This window comes from Podarcis gaigeae, assembly GCF_964106915.1.
Source record: "Podarcis gaigeae genome assembly, chromosome: 14".
NCBI classification, from domain to species: Eukaryota; Metazoa; Chordata; class Lepidosauria; order Squamata; family Lacertidae; genus Podarcis; species Podarcis gaigeae.
In genome coordinates this window covers 40,723,511-40,740,418 of record NC_139690.1, presented here as the reverse complement: position 1 = coordinate 40,740,418, position 16,908 = coordinate 40,723,511, and the positions used below count along the sequence as shown (strand labels likewise).

At 45.6% G+C, this 16,908-nt stretch overlaps 1 protein-coding gene across 1 annotated transcript in view; it reads right to left on the bottom strand.

Annotated features, from left to right (window-relative positions):
- Window positions 1-1,633: 1,633 nt before the first annotated feature.
- Window positions 1,634-16,908, bottom strand: part of REXO5 (RNA exonuclease 5) — a gene marked incomplete at its 5' end in the record, with an annotated part of 29,025 nt that continues 13,750 nt past the window's right edge. The window contains 12 exons of the mRNA XM_083711495.1: window positions 1,634-1,853; window positions 4,823-4,932; window positions 6,105-6,313; window positions 6,560-6,779; window positions 7,910-8,002; window positions 8,459-8,596; window positions 9,660-9,770; window positions 10,558-10,666; window positions 11,464-11,573; window positions 13,842-13,944; window positions 15,099-15,193; window positions 16,761-16,899. Of these exons, the coding sequence (XP_083567621.1) occupies window positions 1,790-1,853; window positions 4,823-4,932; window positions 6,105-6,313; window positions 6,560-6,779; window positions 7,910-8,002; window positions 8,459-8,596; window positions 9,660-9,770; window positions 10,558-10,666; window positions 11,464-11,573; window positions 13,842-13,944; window positions 15,099-15,193; window positions 16,761-16,899 (1,501 nt within the window). The 3' untranslated portion in view covers window positions 1,634-1,789. The remainder of the gene's footprint in view (window positions 1,854-4,822; window positions 4,933-6,104; window positions 6,314-6,559; window positions 6,780-7,909; window positions 8,003-8,458; window positions 8,597-9,659; window positions 9,771-10,557; window positions 10,667-11,463; window positions 11,574-13,841; window positions 13,945-15,098; window positions 15,194-16,760; window positions 16,900-16,908) is intronic.

The following is a 16,908-nucleotide window of genomic DNA, read 5'->3' as shown; positions in this document are numbered from 1 at the left end:
AAAGGGGAAGTAGTGGCTGCTTCCTCTGGAGGAAGTCTATTTCTGGCCCCGCACCCAACCCCAGGAACACAGGAAGGGATCCTTGCCGCATCTAGCTCAATATTGTCTACACTGACTGGCAGCAGCTCTCAAGAGGTTTCAGGCAGGGGATGCTTTTAGCCCTGCCTGGAAATGTCGACAGCCCACAGTTCTTCCCAGCTTGGAGCTGGCATTGGGTGTATTATCATCAATCATTTCTTATTCCTCAAAACAAATCTAATCCGAAGAGTTCTTTTCTCCCCAAAACATGTATTCAGAGATTAGTTGATTTCCCTAAGAGGCCCATTGCTCTTAAATCCCGTTATTTTTTTCCTCTTTTGGGGGGCACAGAGCAATCTATGCATGCTCACAGGGGCTCCTGCCTTTGCTCAAGTTGCTTTTAGAACCAAATGGGCTGCAAGCCTACCAGAGCTATGGTCATGTGGGCTTCCAAAATATATTTGGAATAAATGAATAATAATAATTCAGTCTATACACATTCCTGCCTCGGCAAGAGTTTCTCTTTCTCTCTCTTCCCCGCCCCCCGGTGTTCCTCCACCCCACTCATGCTGAAACCTTTCCTTTTATGAAGATGGAAAAAGACCAAAATGTGTGAATCACAGATTCCATTTTCCCATGGGCAAAGTTAAGTGTTTTGCTCTAAAATGTGCTACTTCCTGCAGGCTGGATGGTATGTGTGTGTGTGTTGAAAATGCTACAAACGTTTATGAAAAGCTTAATTATGGGACCTAAGAGGCAGAGATTGGTGGGTAGCCCTCGTCTATGCACCTTTTGGCCCCGGGGGTGGGTGGGTGGCATTTTGTTACATACATGATGTTGTGCCTGTTTAAAACTTCCAACAGTTAACAGTATTTCTTGTTAAATTTCTCTCTCACACACACACAACATTTATTTAATATTTATTTAATATTTATTTAATATTTATTAGAGAAGAATGTCCTGAGAATTTTCTCATTTGAGCAAACCCTTAACTTGTCGGGCGAATTTTACACACAAGGAGAATATATTTGGAAAACTCTTCCTTCCCTCTCAAAATTTTTTCCAGGCCATGTGACCAGCATGACTAAGCATGACTCTGGCGAAACCAGAGCAGTGCATAGAAACGTCGTTTACCTTCCCGCCAGAGCAGTACCTATTTATCTGCTTGCACTTTGACATGCTTTTGAACTGCTAGGTTGGCAGGAGCTGGGACTGAGCAATGAGAGCTCACCCTATTGCGGCCCTTCCGATCGGCGAGCCCTAGGCCACCCATGTGTTGGCTCTTAACATAGCTTTACGTATTCAGTATTAACCGAGTAGAAATTTCTCAGAATGGAAGTTTTCTTTGAAAGTCTCATTTCTGACCCTCTTCCCAAAGTACTGGAGAATTCTCTTGCCCTGGAGAATATTATGTGAAACTCCAACCCACACCACTCGAAAACAAGATGAGAGAATTTTGGGGATCCATTTTCACTCAGCTCCACCAAACCCAGATCCAATTAGCTTCTTCCATACTCTTTTCCCCCACCTAAACATTTGGTTAGCAGTTAGCAGAGGTTAAGTGAAGGTGGCGTGGAGGGGGAACCCAGCTTACTGAATTAATAACTGGATCAGCTTCTTTCATATTTGACTTGACTGATTTTAATATTTAAAACATTGAAGGAATTGGGAGGTGGGGACTTGCTGGTGTTCGGGATGCAGGGCCTAAATGAAATCACTGGAGCTTTTAGCAAAACCAGGGCGTTAAAAGCTGTGAAGGCGAACGGGAACCTCAGGAGGCGGGCTTTTCTCCTTTGATTCCCAGCAGGCCGAAGCCCTGGAACGATTCGGAGCCTCTGCAAAGCAAGCGACAGGAACCAGCGTTACTTTCCTTCCAGGGACACAGTGCTGAACGGCAGAGGGCTGTGTAAACTCTGCTTTTTGCAGGCAAACGGAAAGCTGAACAAGATGCCCTTTGTGGGCAGAAGGTCTTTATTTAGTCATTAATTTATTATTATAATTATATCCCGCCTTCCCTCCAAGGAGCTCAAGCTGGCGCATGTGATCCCTCGTTTTATCCTATCATAAACCTTGCGAGTTAAGATTTGGCTGAGAGAAAAGCGACCGGGCCTTGGTTGCTTAGTCGGTGGAACACGAGACTCTTAATCTCAGGGTCCTGGGTTTGAGCCCCATGTTGGGTAGAAGATTCCTGCATTGCAGGCGGTTTGGACTAGATGACCATTCTGGTCCCTTCCAACTCTACAATTCTATGGCCACGCAGTCGGCTTCATGGTTGAGTGGGGATTTGAACCCTGGTCTCCCAGGTCTTAAAAGGTAAAGGGACCCCTGACCATTAGCTCCAGTCGTGACCGACTCTGGGGTTGCGGAGCTCATCTTGCTTTATTGGCCAAGGGAGCCAGCGTACAGCTTCCGGGTCATGCGGCCAGCATGACTAAGCCACTTCTGGCGAACCAGAGCAGCGCACGGAAACGCTGTTTACCTTCCCGCCAGAGCGGTACCTATTTATCTACTTGCACTTTGTTTGCTTTTGAACTGCTAGGTTGGCAGGAGCAGGGACAGAGCAACGGGAGTTCACTCTGTCACAGGGATTCGAACCACCGACCTTCTGATCGGCAAGCCCAAGAGGCTCAGTGGTTTAACCCACAGTGCCACCCGCGTCCCTCTCCCAGGTCTTAGTCCGACACTATAACCACTACGCCATCCTGACCCTCAGGGCAGATTCTCTGGAGCCCTGTTTAAGCATGCCCCGCCTATAACATCCTCAGAAGCATGTAGGCAGCTTTTCACACCTTTATGTCAAATTGTTGGAGCTTGGTGAGAAATCTTGGAAGGGGTGACCAGGAGGGAAGTTTTGTGTGGAAGGACTATTGCACTTGGTTCAGCTTGGGCATTAAAACCAATTTCTTGGTGCAGCATTCTTATGCTCCTCTGGTTGGTGGATCTTGGGAATATAGTAAAAATAAAACAATGTAGACCTTCTGATTGGCAGGCCCTAGGCTCTGTGGTTTAATCCACAGCGCCACCCGCATCCACTTGCGCTACGTACTGTGGTGCAAAAAAGAAAAAGAAAAAGAAATACGGTACACTGGCAAGCTTTCAATAGTTAACAAAGAGCAGGAAAATACAGGCATGAATCAATTCCTGTGTGTGACCCCAGGCTTATCAGGAGCAAAAAAATGACTTACTTGGGAAGCATCTAACACTTCCCTGCCGCCCCCCCCCCCCCCCGGCTTCAAATAATCAGCAGCGAGGGTTTAGGATCAAAGGATGGAGGCAGAGTGAATTTTAAAAGGCCTGCAAGGGCTCATCCCTGCATTCAGACCTCCCCTGGGGCTGATTAAGCTAATGTGGTGTTGCATGCGGAGCTCAGGAAAGAGAGCTGGGTGAGGTGGGGGCTGGAGGAAAGATCTATAGCTACTGATATAGCACATTAAAAGAATTATTGTAAACAAGCGAAAAAACTGTAGCAGCAGCAAGAAACCCCCCTCCTCCCTACACCCCAGTGAACTGAAGAACAGCCAAGCCGGTCTAGCCTCTAGGGTGCTCGGCTGCCTTTCTTTTAAGCCCCTGAAAAATAATAACAGGAGCCCAAAGCCATGTAACACTTGCATGGAGGAGATAACTGAAAAGCCATAAAGCAGCAACTGATATTTTGAGAGCGGGACCGGAAGACTCCAACCAGCTTGAGACGGTAGGACTGTGGTCAGTTTTAAGGGCTTCTTGTTCCCATCAAGCTAACTGAGGCATTTCCCAATTTTCCTTCCCACATTCATTCAGGCCACCCCTGAGGCCCTGTGGACTGGAACCTTAGTGCTCTGTGCAAATTTTTGACTGTCCTCTATGGCTACTGGCTCATTCGTGAAATCTGAAGAAGTGTGCATGCACACAAAAGCTCATACCAATGACAAACTTAGTTGGTCTCTAAGGTGCTACTGGAAGGGATTTTTTTATCATGAAAGCAGGTCACCCATCCAGGCTGGGGAGAGGAAATGGAGATAAGAAATTTGTGCGGGGGACGGGGAGAGATTTGGTTTGAATATGATGAGGGTTTGCTTTTCCAACCCAATGATTTAGTACATTTTATCTAAATGACACAGACTAAAAATTCCTGTTTTTCTTAATAATTTTTTTTTCAAATAAATAAATTTCTGCTTTTATTCACCATAGCCTGTCCCATTAGCACCCCTTTTCATGTCCTGGTTTATTCTTCAGGGAGATTCAAACCCCCCCCCCCACCTTGTCAAGGCCTACAGAATGGTAGGGTTTGAAGGAATATCAAAGGTCATCTAGCCCAACCCACTGCAATGGTCTTTCGAGGACCACTTAATGATTTTCATGCCTATTGTAGCAATTACAACGTGCTAGATGCTGTATGATTTTTAATTGCCTTTTTTTTTGCTTCTTTTATTTTCTTACATTGTATTTCATTGTGTTGCAATTTGCATTCCATAGAAGAAAAACATAAAAAGACAATTGAAAATTGCTACAAATACTTACTGCAGACAATCCTGTGGACCGCCTGAATGAAGCATGAAGATCACTGGTGGTCCGTGGAGTACAGCTTGGGAACACCTGTTCTATACCTGTGTTCTTCAACTTTAGGTCCCCAGATGTTGTTAAGACTACAAAACCCATTATCCTCAGGCACTTAGCCAATGGTCGGGGATGATGGGACTTGAAGTTCGAGAACATCCGCGGGACCCAAGGTTGAAGGACAGTGCTCTAGATGATGAGCTTGCTTTTCAACATTAGAATTCTGTGAAAGCAGAAAAAAAAACCACAACGCAATTGCAAAGTTTTTTACCTGTTTGTGCCTGGTAACAAAACAACACAGAGCGTGTGGTTCGGCAAGCACCGATGCAGCTGTTTGATTCTACGGTCTAATGTCTTCATGGCTTTCTTTAAATCTTCTTCCTGTGTAGAAATAACACAAAGGCTGTCCTTAAAGCAAAAACCCAATAACCACAATGACACTGGAAAGGGCAACAGAAAGTTATTGCACAGTGGGCAAAAGAGCATTGGTAGTAGGGTCCCCAGTACTTTAAATTTGCAATTAAAAAAGAACCCATGTCAAACTGATTATTTAAGTGCTTTGTGGGCATTTAAGTTAGGAATGGCTTTTTTGTTTCTCTTTTTTGGCCCAAGGACCACAAATGATGTTGGTCATCTCTCTGAGGTCTGCAAACAAAAGTGGGTGTTGCCAAAATTGGCACAGTCCCCCTGTGCCCCAACTCTTGCACCTTCACCCACACATATGGGCAGAACATTAAGAAGCTCCCTACAGGATCAGGCCAGCTAGTGCAGCACTCTGATCTCCCAGTGTTGAACCAGAAGCCCAAAGGAAGCTTGCAAGCGCAACTTGAGCACAACACCCTTCTCCCCACTTGCAATTCACAGTCACCGGTATTCAACTGTACATTGCCTCCAACAGTGGACATTCATGCATACAAAAATCATACACACACACATACACAACTTTGATCTCAGCTGATTCAAGTTCACTCCCGATTCTTCCTTTGCAGTCATGTCTTGATTTCAAGTCCTGGCTAAAAAGGAAGACATTCTCCTTTAGATTCCTCTCCCAACTCTGCCTTTCCAAATATAATTCTGCACTGAATGAGGTGCTGAAATGAACAAGCAGCCCTGCAGGGCTGTCTGTTGGACAGCTGACCAACCTACGATGTCACGTGATGGAAAGGAGGGTGTGGTTTGTAGGCTTGAGGCCTGATAGGCTTGTGGGCCACAAGTTTGTCACCGCTGCTTCCAATCAAGCCCTGCTCTGTCATCTCCTCCCACCCCAGTGCAGGAAGATGTCAGTGGATGGGGTTGGCATACCAACCATGAGTTTGCCACCTCTAGTACACATTGTTCCAAGGTTATGAGTAACGCATGAACGCAAAATAACAGGAAGCTGGTGCAGATGGTTCGGATTATATCCTCCAACACCAAATGAAGTTTCTAGACCAGTCATCAAGAACACTCCACTGGCAGAGTCAGTTATCAATGCTGCAAACTCAGGAGGGTACCAAAGAGGTAACCTTTCTCCCAAGCTCCGCGACACGTTGAGAGCAAGGCAAAAAGCTCACCAAAGCAAAGGGCCGCTCCTTTTCCAGGAAGTGAGCTTCAAGGGGTGGCTGTGGAGCAAGGAGCTTCCCGCCATTTTGATTCACGTGACGAAACCATTTGTGGAAACGTGCGGGCGTGAGAGCCCTCCTGCTCTGCATTTTGCTGCCTCTGGCTGTCCGTTCCCTTATGGCTTTGAGAGCATGGGAGGCGCTTTCTGGTGTGTGGAATTCTAAAACACACAGAAAAAAAATCAATTGAGTGCTATTTCCTCAGCCAGGACAAATAACAAAGATTAACTGGGGGAGATTCCCAGGATGGTGTTTGTTTGCTTAAAAGCCTGTCTCCCCTCATCCAAGAAACTGCAGGAATAGACGGCATATAAATAATAAAATTATTATTTATTATTATTATTATTATTATTATTATTATTATTATTATGGCGCCTAGAATCCAGTTCCTCAGGTGCCGTACTTACTGAGAAAGCAGTAATTCCTCTGTTTTCCGGTTCCGGGATCCCTTGGCAGGAAAACAGCATTTAGGTCTTTCAAATAACCCAGCTTCTCCCGCAAGCCTGCCTCGCTCTGGGCTTTCCCCAATCCTGCCAGATAAAGGACGCCTTCATTGTCTGCATCTCTTTCCAGCTCCTTCACCAGCACCTCAGAATCGAGTGTTTCCTCAGTGACGGGTCTCTGAAGCTGAAAGGCACCAGAGGAGAAACAGACCATCACCTGGCACCCTGCAGTCCAGAGGCCTTCTATCCTGTGTGAATGAGGGCATTACTTAAGGGGCTGGTGGGCTTCCAATGGGCATGAAATGCTTTAGAGGAATTTGAAAGATGCAGGTCAGAGCAGAGGGTGGATCTCCCCCCCGACACACACCTTCTTTCGCAGCCTGATCACCTGGAGGTAATTTGTACGCGCCGCACGAGAGTGGCTCCATGCAGGTCTACTGTGGAAATATTTTGCTTAACATGGCTTTTTGTCATTGAAATACACTGCAGAGGTATGATCTCCTTGGAGACCTAGAGATGCAACGATAGACTACTCTGCCTCCTTTCTTTTAGCAAATGTTTTGTGCCACTGGGGAAGTGGTAATTCTGTATTGATTTGTTTTGGATGTTTGTATGTGATGCCACCCCTTCATGAGTCACTGCCTTGCTGTGGTGAAGGGGCTTGAATAACTCAGAGAAGCTATGAACTATGCCGCAAAAGCTATAGTTTTCCCAGTAGTGATGTATGGAAGTGAGAGCTGGACCATAAAGAAGGCTGATCGCTGAAGAATTGATGCTTTTGAATTATGGTGCTGGAGGAGACTCTGGAGAGTCCCATGGATCAAACCTCTCCATTCTTAAGGAAATTAGCCCTGAGTCCTCACTGGAAGGACAGATCGTGAAGCTGAGGCTCCAATACTTTGGCCACCTCATGAGAAGAGAAGACTCCCTGGACAAGACCCTGATGTTGGGAAAGATGGGGGGCACAAGGAGAAGGGGACGACAGAGGACCAGATGGTTGGACAGTGTTCGCAAAGCTACCAGCATGTGTTTGACCAAACTGCAGGAGCCATTGGAAGACAGGAGTGCCTGGCGTGCTCTGGTCCATGGGGTCATGAAGAGTCAGACACGATTAAACGACTAAATAACAACAACAATGTGATTCCAAGAAAAGGTTTGATGATGGTGGTGGTGGTGGGAGCCAATTTATATCTGAAGCAAAGTACTGGAGAGTTCGGAGACTTATGATGGGGGAAGACAAGATGTTGCTGCGTCTCCCCACCGCTGCTCTCCGCCCAACACTGTCATGAATGCAGGGGCAAGATACGAGCTTACCTTGATTGAGGATCCTGCTACTTCTGCGCCATTGAGACTCTCCAGGGCAAGCTGGGCAGCCTCAAACACTTCATACTGGATACAGACGTGGGGCTTTAGAAAAAGAGAATATTGCAACAGATCAGCCCAGGTCATAGGTCAATAAACCATGGTTTTACCAACCTCAGAACAAGCCATGTGGCTGCCCACCCCCTCACATGCCTGGCTTGTTAAACCATAGTTTCCTGTGAGTCCCAACTGTGGTTTCAGCCACATTTGCAAACCATGATATGAAGCCAGCAGCAACAGACAACTGTGTTTAGAAAACCTGTATCCCATTTTTCCACTACAAGAGCCCCCAACATAGGTGCTTCTTTTTTAAAAAAATATTTTATAAAACAGACAGTGCAAATGAGAAAAGGGCAAACATTGAGAATAAAGAATAATATGAATTCAGTACAAGGTTTTTGAAAATAAAATCATAAAAGTAAAAAAACAACAAGAGGTGTAACTAGAAGGAATACATGTGCTGCCTCCCTCATCCTAGCAGAATTCCTTTTGTTTATTTACCTCAAATGTTTCTGTGATGGCCCTTATTGACAGAACATGGCCATATTTCTTGAAGGTTCTCTTCAGAGACTTCAGGCAGAAGTCTTTGGCAAAGGGGCCTGCATAGAGTGTCAGCATGTTGGCCAGCCTGGTCCTCATCTGCGATAAGGGGAGGGTTTAAAAACAAAATTAGTTTTTCACTTCTGTTCCAGAACAAGGCTGGTTGCATTTTGGACCCCCAGGATCTTCTTTTTTTAAGTAACTTGCTCCCCACCTCAAACCATAAGGCTTTGGGAGAAGATTATGGGCAGATAAAGGAAGCATTTCTTCACACAGTTAAACTCTGGAACTCGCTGCCACAGGAGGCACTGGTGGCCCCAAACATGGATAGTTTGAAAGAGGATTAGACAAAATCATGGAGGACAAGGCAATATGTTCTGTTGGTGTAATGTGAATAATGGGCTAAATTACACAGTGCTTGGGCTCGTGTTTTGAGGAGCACATTTTCCATGTCTGGATGCTCTTGAGGTAAGGCTGCCAGGTGCATTGGGTTACCATAGCAACACAGCCAGGTAGAGTGCATGACTTGCTGAGTCATTCACCCTCCCACTGGTTCAGGACAGCTCACTCAAGGCAGGATTTCACAGAACGGCCACCCACAAATCCACTCCTGGTTTTATGCACCCCACAAAAAAGTTATTCTTCTCAGCAGCCTAATTTAGGGAGAGGAGAATATTTTGTTGTTGCTACTGTGAAAAACACACAATCAAATCAAAATTGGGACTCAGAAAGCATCACCAACCAATAGCAAATCATCCGGAGAGCTTCCTGTCAATCAGATTTTGGGGGACCTTTGGCCCTTTGGATGTCACTGAACTACAACTCCCATCACCTCTGGCCTTGCTTGTTGGCATGGATGGGAGCTGTAGTTCAGCAACATCTGGAAGTAATAATAATAATAATAATAATAATAATAATAATAATAATAATATTTATACCCCGCTCATCTGGCTGGGCTTCCCCAACCAGTCTGGGCGGCTTCCAGCAAAAAATTAAAATACTGTAATACATCAAACATTAAAAGCTTCCCTAAACATGGCTGCCTTCAGATGTCTTCTAAAAGTCTGGTAGTTGTTGAATAATAATAATAAAGGTTCCCCACACCTGCTTTGGGTCTTGCTTTGGCCACCCCTGTGGAAGGACATAGGGAAGTGCTGTTTACCTTGGAAACTGTTTCTGAAACCTGGTTGGGTGTGGCATGCTGGGAATCCAAAGCAAACTGAATTACACTGAAGGAGGACCTGGGAATCTCTTCCAGGGCTCTCTGGAGTACCTAAACAGAGAGGAAGTTGCATAGGAGACATTTGGAGTCATGGGCTGCAAGGTCAATAAAAGTGAAAACCTGACTGCATGGAAAACGAATATCTAGGGCAGGGAAACCTTTTCAGCCTCAGGACTGCTGTGTTCCTTTTTGGGAAACCACCTGAGGGTAACATAACGGGGGGGGGGGGCAGATGCAAGCATGGGCGGAGCAATGGATGCAAATACCTTTGTACAGTAAGCTACGTAGCTGCTACACAGGCTCACACACCCTTCCTCTGGATAAGGAAGAGGAACTATCAGAGTTCCAAGAACACATTCCCAGCCAAGCAAAAACTCTCAAGAAGGGTGTGAATCACAGCCATTGAGGGGTGTGGCCCGTAGAAAGGGGGTGTGGCCTGTGGAGAGTCCTGAAGGCCAGAGAGAGAGGCCTGGCTGGAACTGACAGGAGCCCAAAAGATCAGGAGGACAGCAGGTTGGTAAAGGCTGTGCCAGCAAAATATACTTACAGTTAAAAAGAAAAAGGTAAAGGACCCCTGACAGTTAAGTCCAGTCGTGAACGACTCTGGGGTTGCAGCACTCATCTCACTTTACTGGCCGAGGGATCCGATGTTTGTCCGCAGAGTTTTTCCGGGTCATGACTAAGCCGCTTCTGGCAAAACCAGAGCAGCACACGGAAACATCGTTTACCTTCCTGCTTCTGTTGGGAAGGACCAAGGTGTGTGGGGTTTCTCAGCTTTGGAAAATGAATATTAAGCTGGGATAAAATGTCAAGGCCGGGAGGGATATTTAAAACTCACTTGCTTATTAGGAGAGCCAGTCTGATTTTGACAGTTGTAGGAAGATCCCTCATTCTGTTGTCCCAGAAGCAATGTTTTTTGACCAACAGAGTGCAAAATGTCTAGAAGGCTATAAGACACACACACACAAAAACCAACAATGAAAGCAAAGTCTATTTAAAACAAACAAACAAACAAACAAACAAACAAACAAACAAACAAACCCATTGTCATGTTTAAAACTGACTACTCACTTTGATTAGATAATAATAATGATTAATATTTATATAGCTCTGTATGACACCCAAAAGTCCTTAATGGACAACCACCCTATAAGTTGGCCAATATTATTATGCTTCATAATGCAAGGAGGAAATATTTAATTAAAGGCAAGTGGGAACTGCAAGGAAACTTCTAACGAAAGGCACAGTCACCCTGGAAAACATCAATAGTGCTTTTTGAGTCCACCTTGGAGAGGGGGTGGCGGTGATGTAATAGCACTGCATCACAAAACAGTGAAAACAAATAAGGTCTGAAAAAACATGGGGCCATCACAGAAAAATCCAAATGCAGCAGGCTGATACCATCTGGATTTCCTGTACAGAGTGAACGAAGATTGGCAATTCCAGATTAAATTGCGTCAGGAGTGCTAAAATGTTGAGTTCCAGGTCCAGCTCCTTTTGCAAAATCAACAACTGGGAATTGCGACAAGACCACGGATCGTTAGATGAAGGCAGGCGGATTATCATGCGGACAATGCGTCCTGAAAGGTGCGGGTAGCTGAATTGCACAGTATTCTTTCCAGAGACTCTGCCGGCACAATATTAACTTGATGGTGATGGTGCTACAGAAGGCTGAGATACGCACATCACTCAGGCAAAGGGCTGCCCCAAAAGGAGAATTATAAACAGCACAAAGGTTATTTACCATTGGTTGGGTTTCCTCACCCCGTTCTTTTGCTGCGGCAAGGCACCGTTCCATGTCTCTCCCGTCTCCCTTTGCTTTAGCTGTCTTGCTTCCAGGTTCAGCTCTGCTACCTGGTGTGAAGCCAATATAATTTCACCAGACATTCCCCTTTCCAGAGTCTGCGTTCAGTCACAGTTGCAGGTTTCTGATCTGGGTGTTTTGCTAGGGGCGTGTGGAAGTGTTTGAGCAGATTTCCCTCGCAAATTATGTGCCCGTACAATATTAAGAATCAGGGCAAGGTCTTGGCACACAGGAAAATCACGTTTCCCCCATTCTGGAACCCTCTGAACATTTTGAACTCCCACCAGCCCCAGTCAATGGGGCAAACGGCCAGAGATGAAGGGGGGGGAGCAGAAAATCAACAGAATCAGGAGGGCACCGTGTGGGAGGAGGTGGCGATAGAAACCAGCGTTTAGGCCGCTGCTGGCGGGCAAAATGGGAACCTTCTGGCAGAGCAGAAATTAAATCCCTCACTTCCTACTAAAACTAAGCCTCTGGACTCAATTACCAGCTGAAATTCGGCAGGCGTCATGGGGGGTCATTATCTTTAGGTGCCTACAGAATATGTGATGGTTTTAAGAAGGCTTTTCCTGAGGTGTGACTGGGTCATCTATGAAATATTAATTTTACATCTGTAGGATGCTTTTAGGTTTTGTTGGAATGGTTGAAATTATGTTTTAGAGTTTGCCAAAAGGGTTTAATCTTATTTTTATCTCGGTGTACACCGCTTCGGTGGCCTCAGGTTGTGAAGTGGTTTGTAAATTTGCAGAATACAACAACAAGATGTAGTATGACTAACAAGCCTAAGAACTCCGAACTGAACTGAACACTTATCCTTCCCCCATATACTTCACCCTCCCTCTCCCTCTGTTGTCTCCTTGGGGGTCACATTCGAGATTGTAAGCTCCTTGCGCAGGGATTTGTTGCCTTCTTACTGTGGTGATTGACCAATGGCTCTGTGACAGAACGATTCCCTGTCTCTAGGATTTAGTGACAGCTCTCCTTTGCACTCTACAGATGAAACTCAAATTAACCACAGCCTTTCTGGGGGGGCCTGTAAATCTTGTCAGCAGAGCTCCCCATCTATAGCCCCTCTTGGGTTTTCAGAGAGGCTAAGAGGCCCCTTTTGGTAGTTCATTGTGGGGTGGTTATCCCAAGAGAGGCCATTTTCTGTGGCAGCCCTAAGATGTGCCATTCCCTCCCCACAGATGTCTGCCAGACACCTTGCAGAGCTTTCATTCTCTGCTGAAGACATACCTCTTTAACCTGGTCTTTGAGATCGGGCACTTGAGATTGAAACTTGAAATATGGGTACCCCCAACAAAAATTTAAAATTTGGCTTTGTAATTTGGAATTAATGTGATTTGATTTGATTGGTCTGTTAATAAAAATTATTTTTTTAAAAAAGAGATCGGGCAGAGGCAGGCAGATTTAGGACCCAACCTGATCTTTCTCACCGCAGATCGTTTTAACTGATTTTAATATTTTCACAGTGCTGTAACTTGCTCTGGGACCTCGTGGTGACAAGCCTGACCTATCTGCATACTTGCAACATCTGTTTTTATTCCGTATGATCAGTCACACAGGGCAGCAGGTTCACAGCTATTATAAAATATGCTTCGTGGAAAGTCGTGGCTCGGCTGCTTTGGCTCCAGGGAGAGTGAGGGAATGTAATTTGAGTGAAGTGTCCTATTTGCAGCATTTGCCGTGTGTATTATTCTTATATTATTTGCATTGGGGGGGGATATATAACATTTGGTTATGGTTCAGAGTGAAGAATTCATCATCAAGAAAGCAGCTGCTCTAGCTAAACCTTTTCTATGGGTCAGTGATGCATTTGGAGGAATTGGTTACATCCCACAAAGGAGTTTGTTGTCAAAACTGTTCCCAAGGACTCTAGATTACTTGGGCATGAAAAGGACTAATTTGTCGAAATGGGCTTGCAGTCACCCTAGAGTGACTCAGACTCAAACCCCACCTGATCAGAACCACAGAACTGTAGAGCTGCAAGGGACTCCAAGAGTGATCTAGCCCAACCCCGGCAATGGAAATCAGTGAATTAAATCCCACAAACATATTTCAAAGGCAAAGCAGACAAGCCCTTACTTTCCTCTCCCGCTTTGACTTATTGCATCCCACACATTTAGGGTTTGTTCTTTCGTTGATCCCTGGTATTTTCTCCCTCCCCACACACCCTTTCAACCTGTCAGCAGGTATACCATCCTTTTGCAGACAAATATTATTCAAAAGGAAGGAAGGAAGGAAGGAAGGAAGGAAGGAAGGAAGGAAGGAAGGAAGGAAGGAAGGAAAAGAAGCGCAAAAGATGCAAACCCACATACCTTCCTGGGTCCTTGGCTGATGAAATACTGGGCCAGTTCAAGGGCACACTTGGCATCTTCGGTTGGATCGTGGCCGCTTCCGTCCGTGCGCTGGATTTGCTTCCTGCAAAGGAGAAAAGCAAGATGTGCAGAAAAGTGTGGCAATGCAGCAAGGGCCGTGGTAACAGCACACTCTGCCTTGCAGAATGGCTCCTTCATAAAAAGAATCCCCCTTTGTGGCCGAGAGCAAAGACAATCTCCTCGTGATTTCCGGGATCTGCTCTGTTTTCCAAACCTTGGGGTGGAAGTTGGCAAAATCTGACTCCTCACAGGTTGGAAAAGGGCCTTGGCTCAGAGATAGAGCATCTGCTCTGCATGCAGAATGTCTCGGGTTCAATCCCTGGCATATCTCTGGAGCAGGGCTGGTAGGGACCCCGCCTTGAAATCATGGGAAGCTGCTGCCAGTCAGAGTAGACTGGTGACTGGGAGCAGCCGCCGAGACCATATAACACAGGTCCTGAAAGACCTACATTGGCTCCCAGTACGTTTCCAAGAGCAATTTGAAGTGTTGGTGCTGACCTTTAAAGCCCTAAACCAGGCTTCCTCAACCTCGGCCCTCCAGATGTTTTTGGCCTACAACTCCCATGATCCCTAGCTAGCAGGACCAGTGGTCAGGGATGATAGGAATTATAGCCTGAAAACATCTGGAGGGCTGAGGTATACTTCTTTGACATCTGATGGGAGGGCGTTTCACAGGGTGGGTGCCACCACCGAGAAGGCCCTCTGCCTGGTTCCCTGTAACTTCGCTTCTCACAGTGAGGGAACTGCCAGAAGGCCCTCGGAGCTGGACCTCAGTGTCCAGGCTGAGTGATGGGGGTGGAGATGCTCCTTAAGGTATATAAATTCAATTCAATTCAATTCAATAAAATAATAAAATACATACATACAGTGTGATCCTATATAACTGCATACTCAAAGCAAGCCCCATTGAACCCAGATAAGCATTGATAAGATTCCAGCCTTAATCAGTTGCAAAATCTTCTGCTTAGAATGATCGCCTTTCATGATTCAGCAGCTCAGCGTTTCACTTATTCTACACTGACTTAAACTGTTGGTAGAGCATGAGACTCTTAATCATAAGGTCATGGGTTCAAGCCTCATGTTGGGCCAAAGGATTCCTGCACTGCAGGGGGCTGGACTTAGATGAGCCTCACGGTCCCTTTCCAACTTTATGATTCTCTAGCTTGGGGGAGATGAGTGACAGGGGAAATACTTTACCTTAAAACTGCTTCTGCTAAGAATTTGAGCTTGAATCGTTTGCCACCCTTCCTGGCAAAAAGAAGAGAAGTATCTATAATGTTCGGATGCACCATCTGGAAGAAGCGAAGAGGGGTGTTAGAATACATGACTCAAAAAAGGGTGGCATTTTTAAGTCGCAAATGAGGCTAGGAAACTTGATCCTTTGCTACTGGCCCGGATTTGCAGCCTGCAAACTGGAAAATACTAATAGTGAACAAGAAGGGCCTGTTTTATCAGGCCAGCAGCCCATCCTGTCTACCGTCCTGTTCTCACAGCAGCCAACCAGATGCCTGTGGGAATCTGCCTGCAAGCAGGACACAAGGCCAATGACTCAAGATCACCTTCCTCCACGGCTGGATCTAGATACATCCAAGAAGTGATTCAGTTAAACACGTTGTAAACTTCATACAGGGAAGTCCCGTTGGCGAAAAACAGGACTCCACAGCACCATCTGGTGTCAAAGTGTTATAACACATATAAAGTGCTTTATCTTCACAAATGTAGCTGAGTCCCACTCGATCCTTTAGTGTGGCGGCACTTTGGAACTCCCTGCCTGTTGAGATCAAGCAGGTGCCTTTCCTGAGCTTTTTCCGACGCCTGTTAAGAACATTCTTGTTCAGAAAATCCTACTTAAGATGCTTAGAAAGTTAAGGTGATTCTTATCTGTTTTAGTATTTTAACTTTTATACTCTTTATAAAGTGTGGTTGTGACTTTCCCCCTTGATTTTACTGCTTTATCTTTCTGCAAGCTTTTCTGAGGTTTTCTACAACCAATGGCTTCCAAGATTCTGAACAGTTAAGATCTGTTCAACAGTGGAACAGACTCCCTCGGAAGGTTATGGATTCTTCTCCCTTGAGAGATTTTTAAGCGGAGATTGGATGGCCATCTGTCTTGGATGTTTTAGTTGAGATTCCTGCATTGCAGGGGGTTGGATTAGATGACCCTCGGGGTCCCTTCCAACTCTACAATTCTGATAAATGGTGTATAAATTTGGTGCAATAAACAAACAGCACCCTGCCCGCCTGCAACTCCTAGCACCTGGTATGCAGAGGCAAACTGGCTCCAACAATGGAGGCAGTACATAGCTGTTATGTTATGTACAACTAGAGCTGGGTAATATATCCTTGCAAGGATAATTACCCTTAATCATCCTTGTTTTTCCTTCTCCAGCTGTCTCCCGCTGTCATGGGAGCTGCCTCCATTAAGGCAGACCAGAACCGGAAGCCAGGGGCAATATGTATCTTTCAAAATCAGTTTCAAGTCCACATCACGATATTGGTTTCAGAATTTTTGACCTGGCAATACATTGTGAATCATGATTTGTGTTTGTGTGTACTATGCAAAAATCACAATGTGGGGTAAAATGCGTGATGCCAGCCAATGCCTCTAACACAGCTCCATCCTTATTTCAGACGTCATGACATACTGGTATATATCAAGATCACAGATATCGCCTAGTATTAATGACAATCCTTGATAATAGCCCCTAGACGGCTAGATGGACAGAGAGCCTGACTCAGCATAGCTCCCTGTGTTTCTAAGGTTAAACATGCAGATTCAATTTCCTTGCCCTTTATGCAAGAGGTCCGAGCCCTGAGAGGAGTGAGGCTTATCGAAGGAAAGGAGACTCACAGACTCACTTCTAGAGCTTGAAGGTCAAAATTCAAAGAGTGGCCAACTAAAACAGCGTCGGAGGGCAGCAGCTTCTTCAACCGGACCTGGATGTCGGCGAGGGTTGTCGTGATGGGAAGGAGCAGCTCTTCTGTGATGCCAGAGTAACTTCAAAAC